At 41.8% G+C, this 16,633-nt stretch overlaps 2 protein-coding genes across 7 annotated transcripts; one reads left to right on the top strand and one right to left on the bottom strand.

Annotated features, from left to right (window-relative positions):
• Nucleotides 1-6: 6 nt before the first annotated feature.
• Nucleotides 7-4,011, top strand: foxj2 (forkhead box J2). The gene is made up of 10 exons (XM_028425425.1): nucleotides 7-242; nucleotides 521-889; nucleotides 974-1,048; nucleotides 1,133-1,222; nucleotides 1,393-1,545; nucleotides 1,633-2,101; nucleotides 2,185-2,343; nucleotides 2,454-2,555; nucleotides 2,899-3,240; nucleotides 3,568-4,011. The coding sequence occupies exons 2-10, from the start codon at nucleotides 548-550 to the stop codon at nucleotides 3,678-3,680; spliced, it is 1,845 nt and encodes a 614-aa protein (XP_028281226.1). The 5' UTR covers nucleotides 7-242; nucleotides 521-547; the 3' UTR covers nucleotides 3,681-4,011.
• On the bottom strand, nucleotides 4,012-14,180 carry epn1a (epsin 1a). Of its 6 annotated transcripts, none has more exons than XM_028425419.1 (13): nucleotides 14,094-14,180; nucleotides 11,391-11,552; nucleotides 11,018-11,119; nucleotides 10,597-10,755; nucleotides 10,362-10,490; nucleotides 9,936-10,077; nucleotides 9,684-9,841; nucleotides 9,452-9,523; nucleotides 8,374-8,457; nucleotides 7,730-8,030; nucleotides 6,958-7,122; nucleotides 6,514-6,756; nucleotides 4,012-5,946 (listed from the first exon to the last, which is right to left on the bottom strand). In XM_028425419.1, the coding sequence occupies exons 3-13, from the start codon at nucleotides 11,084-11,086 to the stop codon at nucleotides 5,483-5,485; spliced, it is 1,986 nt and encodes a 661-aa protein (XP_028281220.1). In that variant the 5' UTR covers nucleotides 11,087-11,119; nucleotides 11,391-11,552; nucleotides 14,094-14,180; the 3' UTR covers nucleotides 4,012-5,482. The 6 variants fall into 6 exon arrangements, with proteins under 6 accessions (XP_028281220.1, XP_028281222.1, XP_028281223.1 ...); XM_028425421.1 differs by having other exon boundaries at nucleotides 6,514-6,753; XM_028425422.1 differs by having other exon boundaries at nucleotides 9,957-10,077.
• Between the last annotated feature and the right edge of the window lie 2,453 nt (nucleotides 14,181-16,633).

Below are 16,633 nucleotides of genomic sequence, written 5' to 3'. Positions count from 1 at the left end.
GGGAGGGAGAGAGAGAGAGAGAAAAAGGAAGCTCTCCGATAAGTTTGCTGTGTATGTTTGCTCAAAGTTACACAAACTTTAAAAGCGACGGCGTTGTTGGAGGCTTTGTGGGGATCACCATGTTGAAGAGAGGGATCTGAAGGGGAGCACGGGTACTGGTTTGTCAGTGGTTGTGCAAAGCTGATGACTACATAAAATATTAACACTTCTTCAGGCCTTGGGCCTCAAGTGACCATAGAGAGGTAAGCAACTCACTCCTCTTCCTCTGAAAATACTAAGTGTAGGTGGAATTTTCACTCTCATATGCATGCAATGTGTTTGCTAGTGAATGTAAAGTGTCTAGTGCAGCACAGAGTGTCATTACAAAACCAACAAGGGTTTGTGACGCTGTTGGAAGAACCAACAGAACGGTTGACAAGGCAGAGAGGGATCCTCTGTGCTCAGTTTCTCTGTATTATCCAAGGTAAACACCAAGTGAAAGGACGTGTTTGATGAAGTACTTCCTCTTCTGATCCCTCAGAGAGAGACACAGACAGAAAAGGAAACAATGTCCTCTAACTTGGATTCCAGTCTCACCAGTATTGACTGGCTGCCTAAGCTGGGAATCAGCAGCCTGCGCTCAGGGAAAGAGCGAGGAGGAGGTGGTGGAGGAGAGAGGGAGAGAAAGAAAGAGGCAAGAGGGAGAGAGAGGGGAGACTTCATACCCTCGGTACCCTCAGCTACAGACCCCTCCCTGTCCAACTGTAAAGGGAAACCCCCTCACAGCTATGCCACACTCATCGCCATGGCAATAGCAGCTGCACCTGAGAGGAAGCTGAGTTTAAATGACATCTACACCTGGATCAGTGACACATTCCCATATTACAGCCGGGCAGGCCGCGGATGGAAGGTAAGCAATATATCAACAAGTGTTAAAGTGTTAAAGTATTTGTGTGACATCATTTCTCATGAACTCATTTTTATTCTGGTACAGAACTCCATTCGACACAACCTGTCCCTGAATAAGTGCTTCAGGAAAGTTCCTCGACCACAGAGTGACCCCGGAAAGGTAAATTATTACAATGATGCTTTTTGTGCTTCATTATAATTTGCATTATGAGATGGGAGCTAGAAACCTGTACTGCATTTCCAGGGCTCCTATTGGACGATGGACGGACCTTCAGAGGCAAATCAAGTGAGGGCTTTGAAACGCCCCTATCCAGATGAGGACGAGGAGGGAGAGGTTGTATGATTTTAGAAAACTCACACACAAAATTTAACTGACTCAAAATCTCAGTTTTATAGAAAAGAAGAATTTTTTTTTCTATGCTAAATAAAGTCCCCATGTAGACTGTATTTTGTGGGTATTTTGTGTGAACTGGCCCTTTAATTTGCAACACTGTGCTGTTATAGTTTCTTCAACCATCAGAGTCACAAGCAGAAAGAGGATCATCTCCTCATCAACCAACCTCCCACACTGACCACCAGCTTCTTAACGTAGAGCCTCTTCGAGTCATCCAGCAGCAGTCCTCCCCCTCTGCCTCCCTCTCTCCTCCCCCATGCAAGGTATCATCTCTGTCTTTCTTAGCCAGGATTGTTGGGTGCTTTTTTTTAATTAAACATCACCTGAATGTCTTATCTTTATCTCCACAGCAACCGTCTCCATACATTCCAAACCCCGTCTCTAATCTCCCTGTCCCTCACCCGTCTGTTTCCCCATCAGCTGAGATGTCATCCATCAGTTCTTTCCCTGATCCCCACCCACCTCACTCCACTTTTTCCATCTCCGCTGCTTCTACTACACCTTTGTCTGCTGCCAATATGTCCACAGCCTCTTCAGCTGCTCCCGCTTTGTCTGATGCTGTGCTGTCCTTTCCCGGTAATCCAGATGCTGTGTCTGTTTCCACTTTCTCCTGTCCCCCACACTCCACAGCCCTGCCTGTTTGCACTGTGCCCTCTGGAATGGCCATCCCTCCATCTCTTACCTCCCATCCTGCTGCCTCTTTGAACTCGTCCACTGACCCGACGCTGCGCTTCACCTTTGATGAGCTTAACCTACCAGACCTGTACGCATCTTTCAAATCTCTCTTCAAGACCATGCGAGAGAGAGGAGGCTCGCAGTGTAAGTATCAAGTGTGTAGATGTGTTCTGTAACTTTTCACACTCCAATAGCTTGGATGAATGATTTCTCTCTTTTTTTCCCAGCGGAGTTTGCTCCCTTGACTGTCCCAAATAATGACACTACCCCACTTCATACTCCGACTGTGCTTCCAATGTCGCCTCATCCTGCAGCTGTCACAGCTGCACCAGCAGCAGCTGCAGCCGCTGCACACCATCATGAGACAGAGCGTGTTTCACAACACAGTGCGTCTCACCTCACCTAATCAAGATGAGATGCTTGAATTGATTTAGACAGTAGCCAGTAACATAACAGGAAAAACTCTTCTAAAGTTCCTTTCTCCCTTTCATTGTAGTGGTGCCGCCTGACTGGTTCAGTAACCCAGAGTCTCTGAGGGAGAGCTTTCGCATTGCCAGTAATCTAGACTGGGCAAACATAGACCTGTCCGGTCACCCAGGTCTGTGCTATTTACCATGGTCTCATTTTAAAGGGTCATTTCACTCAAGTCCACACAATTTTTCACTTTCTTAGGGAATGTATTGGTGGAAGTCATTTTGTAGTTGTTTCTTAGCAGCGATACGAAACATTTTCTGATTTCATCTTGAAAATTAAAAGCTTTATTTTTGTCATATCTTACAATGACATTTAGATTTTTGGAATTTTGGATTTGTGGTCAAACAAACATTTTACCATGTCCAATCATTTGTTATTGTAATTGTTATTGTGTACGTTTGGATAACCTGGTTCAATTTGGTTTTTTTGATCTCCCTTTAAACAGTCCCTTCTTTTTCTGTTTCCAGACCTCCTGGAGAGCATGCGGCAGGCGGAGCTCTGTGACCTGGCCCTGGACCCGGCACTCTTTATGTCCCTCTGCGATTCTCTGAACCGCTTCTTCACCCAAAAAGGCATGATCACCTCTGGAAATAACTCCCCTGTGGCCCTCGGCACACCTCACTCTCTACAAGTACCACCATGCACCTCAAACCCACCGCCTACACTCTCCAGCCTCACTCATCCCTCACCCCTTCCCTACCCTCCCATATTTCCCCCTGCCAATGGAACACAGCCACCCAGGAGGACCTTGCCCCTGCAGGGACCAAGTTTTCAGAGACCACAGCTCACACAGGCGTCAAACACAGCTGGTGAGACCTGGACACCATGTTTTTTTTCTGCAGCAGCTTAATCCAGCAGTAGAATCAGTTTATATTACCTTTAAACATTTATGCAGTTTACACATATAGATGTTGCCGCATTTGAACCTTAAACTGCATACATTATTTAAATATTGTTAACAAAATGGAACTTCTTAGAAGATGGAACCAAAGGTTAATCAAGTATTGAACAGTTTCCAGTTTCCCAAAATGGCAGCTATATTCCGACAGTTGCAAAGGAGAAGTAGTTTAAATCCGTATGTTTTCTCACTTCCTTCTTGTACACTAACTCGGCCTGTTTCTCTTCTTATATCTCAGCTGGGATTCAGCCTCAGTCAATGACACCGCGACAGCGTCCTCCACTAAAGAATCTGCACAGCAACAGTGAGGAGTTCCAGGATGACTTTGACTGGGACTCTCTAATCGTTTGACCCTCTCTGTGCGTCTGTGTGGACAAACAATCACAGTCAAATGTTTTAGAGAAATATTTATGGCAAATTTGACTCATCTTTATGTAGAGCCTGCCTCACTGTACATGTATAGCTTCCCTGGGATCCAGTTTGTCATATGACTGAATGCTATAATTTCAAGGTTGAAAGAGATTACTCAAATTTATATGCTGTAATACAGTTTAGCTTCTCTTAATTGGCAGGGCGCTGTCTGTCCGATTGTACAATTTATTCTTGTCGTAGTATTGCACAGTTGAGAAGTAAAAAAAGCACTTGAGTGTCACCTACAGAGGACGCATGACAAAAACCAAAACACACATAAGGTGTTTTTATTTTATTTCATAAATTCCTTTTGATTTTTTTTCCATTTTACTTTTCAAATGTGAATGTTCACAGTCAACACCACACAAAATTCAACCTTACCCAATAAAAGATATTTTTTTTCCTGTTGATATAAAATAACAATAAATTCATCAAACTTAATTAAAAGAACAGCATGGAGCATGTTGTCAAGTCCCTGTTTTTTTCTCCTTCCATTCACTGAAATTATTGTCCTTTTTTAAAGAAGTATCAGTAGCTCTCCCTCTCCACACGAAAAGGGGGATGAAACGCAAGGACAGTGTTGCTCTGGGATGCCCGCAGGAATCCCGCATGAAATGTGTGATCAATAAGAAAAACTTCTCTTTAACAAAAGAGCGTGAAAAAAAGATTGGCAGAACAAAAACAATGTGACCCTTATAATACCTCATTTGAGATCCCAACATTACAGATTATTAATACAAGTGAATTTTTCAAAAACAAATATAATGGATGTAAATTCTTCCTTTCTGAGTCACTGAAATGAGATCGGACATAGGAAAAATGGAGACAGATACTAATACATATACACAGCAACAAGCATTTGTACTATTGCATACTTGCACACTCACAAATGAGCATTCTCATTCATACATTGCTGCAAACACACACACACATTCAACAAACATTTTTCCCATCAGACCACAGATGTTGGAGCTCTCTTTAGTTTTCCACAATAATCAGGAAGAAAAAAAATAAGCTTTTGATTTAATGGCATCGTCACATGATTTTCCTTGTTTATTCGTTCCCAAAAATGGAAAAAAATAATTTACATGTAACATGTTAAATTAAAAGTGGGATAGTTGAAAGGATTTGACCACATTGTGTCTGAAATGTTAATGCAGGTTTTTCAGTCCATATCTCAGTCTGGAGTTAATTAAAAATCATCCTTCATGCACTCATTTCATTTCAGTGATTCAGTGTTTGTCTTCATTCTAGGAGGGAGGAAAGAGGAAGAGGCAGGTATGACAGTTTCTCTGTTCAGTTTGTTAGTGGCTATGTCACTTCTCCCTCCATCGCTCCCTCAGTGCAGTAATATTAGAATAAAGTGACACTACTGAAAAAAGCTTCCTGCTCTCACAGACTTACCTTCATCTCAAGACAGGACTGAAAAAACAAAAACACATGAAGTACGATACAGAACAGAACAGGATTAAAACAAAAATAAATAGATCTCTATTTCCCACCCCAAAAATAACCCCTTACTGAAATGAAAGGAACTAATTGTGAAAAAATATTCTGAAATGAAATAATGCTTTTGAAGGAAAAGAAACAAAATGTTTGATTTTTTTTCATTAAATATAGAAATGTAGACATTTTTCTTTTTGGACACAAACTGTGTTTGGGGGGGGGGGGGGTTGGGATGAAGGGGGCAGCAGGTACGACAGAGGAGGCTGAAAGGTGAGCAAAGTAGTGGTGACACTTCCTCAAAGAAGAAATGGATTGGTGCTTGCTCCCGTTGTTCCACCACCTCCCACTGATCCTCCTGCCCCCATCACTCCTCCTGTTCCAGCAGGCCCACCCAAAATCAGCTGAGGTGGTACTGCACCTCCAGGCCCCAGCTGGGTAGAGCCTGGGGGGGCCATAGGGGAGAGCCCACTGTAGGGCATGCCCATGGGGCTGGCCTGCATCATGCCCAGGCCCATTCCTGGAGCACCCATTCCCACACTCATTGGGCCCATGCTTATTCCTGGTTGCACCATGCTCAGCATGGGATTAGGAGGCACAGGACTGGTGCGGAGGCCACTCAGGCCGAGAGATGAGGGCTGAGGTGAGATGGACATGGGAGGGGCCACGCCAAAGGGGTTGGAGGAGGCAGGTGTTGGAGAAACCCCACGACTAGAAATTGTACTGCCTGGGGTCACTGCCATGCCAGGAGCAGGAGATGAACCTGGGATACAGAAAGACAAAAATCAGAAGTTAGAAGTTACAATGTAATAAGATTACATTATTGTTACAACTGAACAGATTAGCTGAAACATTTTATCCCTGTAAAAATCCAATAACCAAAAACATGTTTTAGCATCTTGTTATTTCACTTTACAACCATTTTTTTGAGAAAGCCTTCAAAGGCCGCTTGTCTAGCCTCCTAAATGTTCAGCAAGTTCATCACACACAGCTATTGAAAAGGGACTAGTCAATTTATGGTTAGGTTTTCATTTGATGAAAGACTTTAGATTAAAGCAAGTCCAGAAAAAAATGAGTATGGTTTGCCTCCAGTTCACCACAGGACCAGCAACATGGTTGCTGGGTGGTTAACTCTGCTTTTGATCTGGTGGTTCAGAAGAACTCCATGCCCCTGGGTCAGTGCTAGTAAACATATGGTGCATTTAAGATGTTTAATTAAATCATATAAGAAAGTATCTTAATCAGGTGGTCTGTCGCTGGCAGCTGCATTTTATTGAATAAAATTGTGACAAAGGCAACGCTGAACTCCCAAAGTGCAGCTCCAGCTAACCTGTGTTCTGAAGAAAGGGGTTGTGCGCTGAAGAAGAAGAGATGGAAGGAGGTGGCGGCTGTTTGGGTTTAGGTTTAGATGACACCAGGGAATCTAGATCCACCAGGGCTGCGTTGGGGCCAAGGAAGGACTCAGGAGTCTTACGAACAGGAAGTGAAGAACCAAGCGAGGATAGGTCGAATGGCACCGGTGAGCTTGTGCTGTCACAGCCTGTTGCTGAAGACCCTCGCCGCTCTGGATCTGCTAAAGAAATGATGAAAGCAGTACAGAGAGTGAGACACAGAAAGAAGCATAATAATAAAACAAAATTACAGGAATGCATACTCACAGAAAGTAGAGAAGGATGAAATGTAAGACAAGACTTGCACTCATGCTATTACATGTAAAATATGACTACACCAGTACCCTGAGTGTGAGTCCAAGTAGCTTCAAGAGTGAATGTACCTGTGCCGTTAGTGTGTTTGGCGGTGCCACTCCAGATGTCGGAGGAGATAGGGTCAGAGGTAGGGACAGGCCCGTCCCTCGCCCAGGGGTCTACTGGCCCCCCTGAAGAGGATGTGCTGGGTGGCACTGGGGGGCCCCAGGGGTCAGCACTGGGGGGGGTCACGGCTACAGGAGGAGTCACAGGAGGGGAGGAGACGCAGGGGATGGGAGGGTTAACATAACACCTTACAGGTACAAACCACAAAAAAGGAGGGAGCAGGAAACTGGGCTGGGTTCCAACAGTCTCTCCTTGACCTTTCTAATGCTCCTAAATTTGAAAGTGTGATAAGTTTTTGTAGCTGTCCAGCATGTAACCTACACCAGATTAAAGTCTGAAGCTCAGTGAAGGTAAAGGAGAGATCATAAAAAGCAACCTCATACATTAAAAAGGCATAAAAGGGCAAAAAGAAGAGACAGCTTTGGTTGAGACACAGCCACAGTCAGTCCTGAGTAGAAACAAGAGGATAAAGTCCCTGCTTTAGACAGAGGGAGAATGGCTTTAGCATGCTTGCTTTCTTTATTACAAACTTAAAGCATGTAGGTGGATGAGAAGTTAATGACAGCATGATGATAGGACAAAACATGGAACAGGGCAATTATAAAGACAGGAAATGGAACCATGGATTGAAGTTGAAGTGTTCACATCCTCTTTCATCCACACTGAGATGCAGTTCTTTTTAATACTTAGTGGTGACTAGAGTCACAAAGCTGATCACATGTCTCGGCTGCCTACCTGAATTTCCCCATGGGTCGACATTGTTAACTTTGTTGGACGTTTCTCCCCAGGGGTCTGGCGGAGGAGCTATAGTGGGTGGTGCTCCCCCACCCCAGGGGTCAGAGCTTGTAGGAGATGTGGGTGATGCTACTCCCCATGGATCTGTGGAGGCTGTGCCCCATGGCCCGGAGGCAGCTGGGACTGTGACTGTGGGTGGAGGTGAAGGGCCAGCAGATCCCACTGTGGCGGCAGCGGTGGCGGCAGCAGCAGCAGCAGGGGCCCCCCAGGGGTCCACGGCACTCAGCTCCATCAGAGCACTCTGTATAACATAATTTATTATACATTAATGTTGTAGGATGCTTAGGTAGACAAAGTTAGCAAAGGGGAGTTCATAAAACTTGATATAGTATATAAAAGGTTTTAGAGAAATTTTAGGATTGCATATTAGTTTGAGGACAGCAGTTTTTTGATCCACAAACTATTTTGTCTAAAATCTTCTTAAGTCTTGCAACATGAGTCAACAACATGGACTTTGAAATACATACATTCATATATATATAAAATACATATGAATAGATAACAAAAAGAGAAAAACAGGATCAGACAGGGGAAAGTAATGCCATGAAAGTGACCTATATGGTAAAGCTACATTCAACACAGACCTCCTCTGGCTTAGGTTTCTCTCTCTTGCTCTCTTCGATGGCCATCTGCAGTCTCAAGTCATCACCTCTGCGTAGCCGCTCCTCCTGCCAATCAGAGACACACTGTGTCAGCAACCTGAGTCTCAAAATGCAAACCATAGGTACAAGTTCAAAATAAAGTTCAAAATCAATTGATCAGAGTGAAACTGAAAACCTAAGATTTTATAATTATCCACAGTCAAAAGATAATCGCGGGCAACTGTCAAATCCCTATAGACTGCAAATAAGACGTCAAACTGTAAATAATATTTACAGTTAAATTTCATACAGACATTTAGCTTAAATCAAACCTGTTGTCACAAGAGGTCTAAACACAGCGGTACTGATACAAATCCAGGAGCTGTGCTGGGTTTTTTGCAGACACATAATGCCATTGCAACTGGTGCCATATGAACTTAGCTTTATATAGTCAATATCAATAATTAAGGAAATCAGACCTGATAGAGATCTTGTCACATTTCTTCCTACAGCATTACAAAAATAGACAGACTCATTTATAACAACACAGTATTTGTTTTTTGTCATCACCCCTGCGTATACAAAATATTGCCTAAATTAGTCAAGTGGTGCAGCAGATGCAAGACTGTGGTCACCTGAATATGGAAGGAAGGAAGTTTTACACACTGTACAAGGAAGTCACAACAACATGAGGTTTAAGAGGTAAGAACAGTCAGCTGAATGCATGCTATCAGAGAGGGCAAGGAGTAATCAGTATTTATATCCCCACACAATCTTAAATACAATCAATGATGGTAAATGTTTATCAACGCCATGCAAATAAAATTACAGCTGATCAGTCATTTGGGTCAGATTTTATTTATCTGTAAAGATTTAAAAAGAATATGATGTTGGACCGAAAACAGCATTTTTGAAAGAATTACCACAATCTGATGCAACATCTTATCATGGCAAGTACAAGCATCAATGTATTTTCTTGATTGATCCATACATCATATGTGTTTGAGACATTCCAATTGACAGAAAGACAGGTAGTAGATCACTGGCTCTCAGTCAACTGAACACACTCTCTGCCCCTGACCTTTTGGTGCAGCTCTTTGCTGAGTGTGATTGCATAGCGGAACTCTGCAGCCTCCAGAGGGTCCGTGCTAGTCTGGAGGAGGTCAGGGGTTAAATGGTGTGAGCAAAGGTAGGTGTGTGTAGTAGATAATACTTGTTCTATGCCCCTGACACACATGTGCTGTATTAGGCTAAACTGAAAACCCAGCTAAAGCGCAGAAACATTGCTCTGCTTGTGGGCTCCTTTGTGTTACCTGCTCTGCCTCTTCTTTACTCATGGCCAGAGCCAGCTGGAGCTGCAGATCTTCTTCTCCAGAGCTTTGGGGCCAAGCCTGGTCAGAGTCCGCCCCTCCCGAGTGGGAGCCAAGAGACAGGCTGCCCCCAAGGCTGGGTGCTGAAGGAGCTGAAGAGGCTGGAGTGGAGACAAACATGCATGGATTGAGACCCAAACCTACTTCGAGTTACGGCTGTTATTTTGACCATTGGTTATCAGTCTGTGTAAATACCGCTTGAAGAAGGAATCTCACCACTGGAGGTCTGTGCCATCTTCTCTTTGGTTTTGAGGGCGTGGATCCTCTCCTCTCTAAGTCTTTCTTCATCTTTCAACAGTGTCACCAGCTGTTTGGCTTTCTCTCGTACATTCACACCCTGGAAAAATAAAGGTTTGAGCACAGCGTTACTGATGCAAATTAGAGAACTAGTTTTAATGTTACACATAGCATAAACATTAATTACTAATTAATTAATTGAGTTATACAAAATTGGTTTTGATGTACAACGTTTTTTTTTGCTTTGTGAGGTTGCACAAAAAGTCAGAGATACTGCATCCTTGAAAGAACAACAAGTGGCATGTTTGACAACGTGTACTTGCATTCCTCTCTAAATGTTTAAAGTTTCCGCTCAGCTCTGTGAACGGAGGTGTGTTTATGTACCTGGTCTTTGCCATCTCTGTCTATGTACTGGAAATCCTTGAGGGTCTGGACTGCGTAAATGTTTTCTCGGCACTGTTGGGCAACACGTTCTGAACCTGTCTTAATTAGGTACTCCATAAGAGTCATAGCCTGCCGAAAAATTAAACACATGACCAATGACAAACTGGTTACAGAACAGCAGTCTGACACACTTCTGCGTTGTAGATCTAATTTTATTCCATACTCTGACACAAACCTTGTACACATGTCTCCAGTTCTTGCCGTGGTCATTGAGGCGCTTCCATACCATGCTCATGATTTCTGAGAAGGCCACAACATTGTAGGTCAGATCAGCAATCTCTGACATAAGAGAGCTGCTGGGGCCCCATGGGTCATTGGACGTCGCCTCTCTAACCTGGACAAAAGCACAAGATGGAATATATGTTTTTTCCCCAATCAAACCAAATGATGAAAATCTTTCTGACCCATTAATTCATGACAATTTAGTCCACACTATTCTGTGTAACTATGCAAATTTAGAAAAAGTATAACGTGTAAATGAAGGGAAAAGAGTAGGAAGATCTGCTGCAGTGATACAAGCTACTCCTCTAAAGGTATGCATATGTGAGATATAAATGAGAAGAAAAAAAATCCACATAGCCTGAGAGACACACAACCTTGATTTCAGCCTCTGAATAGTTGTGAACGATGTTCTTTACTTGTCGCCGTAGCGATGAGGTCGACATGGCAACGGTCTGGCCACCGAGTTCTGAGGCAATCTAAAGAGCAGATGGAGAAGAATATTGTAAAGTATAGTCGAGACAATTATCACTGAGCAGAATTATTTTCACTTTTCTACAGACACAAATTTCTCTCCCACTGCAGGATAATGAAGAGTTAAAGACTGAAAAAATGTCTGCACTGAATGAAAGAGTGAGAGACCTTGAGCGGAACAATCAGAGAGTGAAAGAGGGTGTTTACATACGGAATCAGCCTTAAATAATCTGACTGCTGGCAACAACAGAGGAATAAAGACAGTGTCGTGCACACCTGTTACACAAAGAATGCTGAAGTATAAGGGTCTCTCCTCTTGATTTCTTATTGTTTCTCTATCTTGTCTGCCACTCATTCATGGAGAGCTGTGTCCCGGATTGCCCGTTTCCTTCCGAGGCAACATTGGGTCCCAAAACCTCAAACGTAGGAAGATGAAAACTAAAGAAAAAGATTGAGATTAAAGTTAAACATGAGCGCATAATAACTGGAAGATCCCTGCTAGAAAACAGCACAGTGGCAAAAACTTATGACTAATTCAGGGATAACCACTATAAAAATAAGGACAAAGCAGATATTCAGCAAGAAAAATCACATGAACTGTGGCTGATCCACACACGGGTGAGGGTGACAGAAACACAGAAATGAGCTGTGTGCTTGATCTTAGGTCAATTTAAGAAAACATTTTTGCAAGAATCAGCAGGTAGTAAAAACAGAATTACAAATCAAAAACAGCAATACGAAAAAAAAAACATTTACATGCCAAAGTCTACACAGTTGTCAAGCTCTGCAGCAAGCAGCACACAGAAGTGAAACATTAAGAGGCTGAACTAAAATAGAAAAACTTGGTGACAGATAAGTGGTGAAAAAGTCTTCTGGTGCAGTAATGTATGATTTTTTTCCCCTGTCACACTTGACAGTTTCTACATTTGATAATGAATTCATACCGCCAGCTGACGATTTATGGCATGCAGGGGATGATTTTGTGGCACAATACTAGACCCCTCAGTACCTACTGACTATTGTTTGTATTTGATTGCTTACACAGCAGGCTGTTCCCATTGTTGCTGACCAGATGCATCCTTTCACTGCTACAATCTGCATGTTCTCACCAAACAAGTGCTACTTCAGACCATGTCACAAAACGATAAAGGAAAGTGATGGATCAAATACTTTCTGACCAGTACAGACCTAAGTTTGGTGTAATTTATTAGATCTACAAAAATACTGTGAGAGCTGTCAAATACCAACAAAAAAAATAAATTAAAAAGTGTTGCTTTTACTGAAAAGTAAACATGGGTACAGTTTTCATATTCAGCACACCAGTACAAAACAGAGCAGGATAAAGAAGCAAGATCAACAAATGACAATGAATGGTGCCAAGTGTCTCCTTTAATTGCTATATCTAAAAAAATTTAAATAGGATGGCAAATTATGAAGCATAAAATGAGCAATCCATCCCATCTTTGCCCAAGTAACCAAACTGACACTAATCAGTAACTGAGACACAGTACTGCTCTTTATAATCGCCTAGAACACTGCACCAAAACACAACAGTAGTAAAAAGGTTAATTATGCTCTTAGGGAGCATTGCAAAAAATGCGTTTAAACGCTTAAATAAATAACAATTTTGTCTCAGTATGGTGCTCAAAAAACAGAACGAAATAAAACGTATAAAATGCACTTTATAAAACCACAAACATAACGTGTGCTATACAAAATACCTGTGTGATATATATACCCTGTTTAGATTTGTAGGTCAGACAAATATGAGAGCATGTTGCATAACAGAACATAAGAAACCATTGCTGAAGTCATTTCAGGTACTTCTGAAGCCTGTACCAAAGTTCAGACAGGCTAACTAACCTGTGATAAGAGACCTAGCATGCCATGTGTATCTTAGACTATTCCTGGTCCCAAATATTTCCATAGTCTGACAGCGACACCAAAAAAAAAGTTTCAATAACTCTATTGGATTTCTACAGGTGTGTAAACACCTGAGATAAACAACATGCATGTATATATATTTTAGCAGATGTTACTAGCATGCAGAAGCATGGCGGCTTGCTAAAGTCATGTTTTAAACACGCAATCAGCCTGTGGTAGTGATATCAGTAAATTACAGTAAACGTTATACTATGTGTTGGATTGATTATGTAGCTTTAGCTACTATAGACACCAAGGTGAGGAGTTGGCATTAAAGCTAACTTGTTCCTCCTGTCACTCGCATGCAGTTGGCGTTGCACAGACACATGAAGAAGTTCCCCCACCCATAACGCCTGCACCTAGATAACGTTAACAATCTTTACACTGACAAATGCAGCTTTGCCTGTCACACCTACCATATAAGCTAGCTAACAAAATGCTAGCAACCAAACAACCGGGCTAGCTAACCAGTAACCGTTAACTGACGTTATGTGCCACATACAGCAAAGAGTAATATGTCAACCAACAGTGTCACGCAAGCAAGGTCAGTATGAGAGATATAATAAGCGGTAGTTGTCATCCCATACGGTTAGCTTATATTAGCCACTTGGCAAGCAACTCTCCCATTCCCTCCTAAGCTAATCGAAACAGTTGGCCAGCACTTTGCCATCAGGGTAAAGTCTGGGTAAAGTATACACAAGGGTGGGAAAGGGTGTACTCCAGAACAAATAAGCGAGTAAACTGTCGTTAAAGAGAATGAGTAGTTAAAGTCCCAAGAGTGAATAATGTCAGACTATATACGAAAGTTAAGGTTACCTGCCAGTTTGACTGATAAAAGAAATCACTTGCTGCTGCTGCTAGGACAGATCATCCAGCTAGCAATGTAGCTAGCTAGCTGTTGCTAGTTCGCAATTGGCCACATGAATGCTAGACTGTACAAGCTTCTGCAAGGGCACGTCCTGCTTAAAGTCAGTGAACGTACACGTTCAAAGGTCAAAATATCAAAAAACGCTGACAACATAGCACAATAAATGTCCAAATACAGTGTGTACTGACCCTGTTGTAGCCTGAATGTACGAGGAGATGGCCGAATTTCCGCTTCCGTTCTCGCCTACAGGAAAGACCGCACCCCCTCTAGCTTTGTTTCCTGCAATGGTAGTAGAAGACTCATGAATAATTAATATATTTAAAAAAGCTACAATGCATGTCACGAAAAATATAAATAAAAATAGAAAAGCATTTCCTGAAGAAAATGCAAGTTTGATTGCTGCAGCTGAAGCATTGCTTTGAACACTGATGTGAAGCAATGCTATGAATGCTGAGGATTCAAAGGATTGCTCTGAATTGCTGGAGAATCTGCAATCTGAACTTAACTTGCTGAAACACAGTTAAGAATTTGAAAAGATGAAGCTCTTATTTTGAAAAGTAGAAAATTATTTTTAATATTATGAAGATATGAAAAAGAAACAGCTGAAGACAAGAACAGTATGAAGTCACTGACCTTAAAGAATAGCCTGTGAATATACCATATGAAAGGTCTGAGGGTGGAATAATACCATAAGACTATAAGAAGCTCAGGCTGTGTGATTTGAATGTGGAAAAGTAGTATACAGCTGAAGGATCACCAATATGACAGATATAATGCTTAAAGTCTGATAAAGACTACAAATATGGCTGCTTTGTATGCTTCTAGTGTGTCAACCTGTCACCATGGTAACAGCCCTGCCTGCCTGCTTGTATCCATGACAATATCAACTGTATCAACTCTCTCTGTCCCCCTCCTAATGCGTTTCCAATGTAAAAACACCCTCTAAACAACTTCTGGTTTTGTCAAAACCATGACACCATGAGAATCGCAAGAAGTTGCTCTACAACACAGTATCATTTTTATGTCTATGATGTTAAAGATGTGAAGATGGCGGCGAGTTAGAAAATATGGCTACTCTGCTTCTCTGTTTTTGGTCTTAATGGAAGAATGACCAGCACTCTCCCCGAACAGCTGGCTGTACTGGCAAAATGGTTTGGTGTTCAGTTTTAAGAGTCACACCTTCAGAAAGTTAAGGAGTGTTCCTTCGAACTGATATAAAAATTATCCCAGTTAGATGGAAGGTGCAGGCCTGAGTGCAGGTTAGAGATATTTTTTTAGGCATCTCCTCAGCCTCTCTCCACTCTGAGTGATGACATCATCCACTCTGGCTCCCAACATTCCATGCAATACACACTAATGTTAAACTCAGAGGAGACCTCAAAAACCACTCCAACTTTGAGAGCCTGGCACGTGGAAACGATTCGGAATTAGAAAATTCTGAATACAAGTTTGATAGAGCAGCATCTTGTGAGCGTTTTAAGACTAAAATGGAGTCGGTACCTTGAAATTTGTAGGAGATACATTTGGCAGATGACCCTCGTTGAAGGGCTCTCTCATAGACTTCAATGTTAAATGGCTTTTGAATTTTTATTAATATTTTGAAAACGAAAGGTATTTGAACAAAAATTTAATAGCCCTTGAAGAGCTGAACAGAATGATGTTTAAACGGTTTCTGTAGCTGAAAGCATGTGGTACTAGTTACATGTCAAAGTTGAAGGTTGTGGTTTTAAAGGCTCCTCCATAGACTCCCATGTAAAAAATGATGCCGAAATTGCTTAATTTTTGAAAAACTATAATTTTTTGAAAAAAAACTTGAAGTTGACCCCTCTGTGAGATGAACATTTTGATAGTTCAATGGCTGAAATCGGTCAATGTATGCTGAAGATACGCTGCGCCAAAAAACATACGGCAGAATAAGAAGAAGAAGAAAAAGAAAGAGGGTGAAGAACAAGAGTTTGATTTTATATTTAAGTATATATTTATCTGCAAGTATTAGGTGGTGCGCAGCCGCACACACATGGTGGAACAGATTTTTAACAGGTTACAGGATTTGGTTCACTCATTAATATTTATAACATGTAGGAGGAAGAAATCACATCCTCTTTCGTACTTTTTTCTTAGAATTGTTGCTATATTTCCACTTGTGACCGACTCAGTTATATGTATCGATCTGGCACTTGCATCATGTTACCTTCTTCTTCTTCTTCTTCTTCTTCTTCTTCTTCTTCGGGAATTTGAGCGCATGTGCTCTGTTTTCGTGCGTTTTCTTTGTTGCAGTGCACTGAGCTCTCCCGGCCACTGTAGTGCAGGTGTTTTACAGGTAAACCCAGATATTAATGATGGAATATCTAGTTATTAATGTTCTATAGCCTAATAATATTTAACATTTGTCCATAATTTTTATATTTATTAGACAGCTAGGGCAAAGAATGATTGATTGTGCTGTTTGTGTTAAATCTGTCACCATCACTATCTTTCTCATCACTGTTGTGAAAATGTGAAGAATTTAAGCTTGAGCTACAATGTGACTCCTTTTTTTAAAAAAAAATGTGTTCACAGAGACACATGGTCACACTGGTGATTCACTGTGAGTATTACACATTAAAAAAATCATTGATAAATGTCATGGCCAACTTTCTGTGGCTTCTCCTCAGAGGTGCAGTAATCCACAGTCTCCACAAGGAGGCACCCTATAGCACTGAACTCACAGCAGCTGCCTGCAGAGTGG

Source organism: Parambassis ranga, chromosome 16 (genome assembly GCF_900634625.1).
Source record: "Parambassis ranga chromosome 16, fParRan2.1, whole genome shotgun sequence".
Classification (NCBI taxonomy): Eukaryota; Metazoa; Chordata; class Actinopteri; family Ambassidae; genus Parambassis; species Parambassis ranga.
Note: the sequence above shows the minus strand (reverse complement) of the source record. Positions and strands in the feature narration are given on the sequence as shown.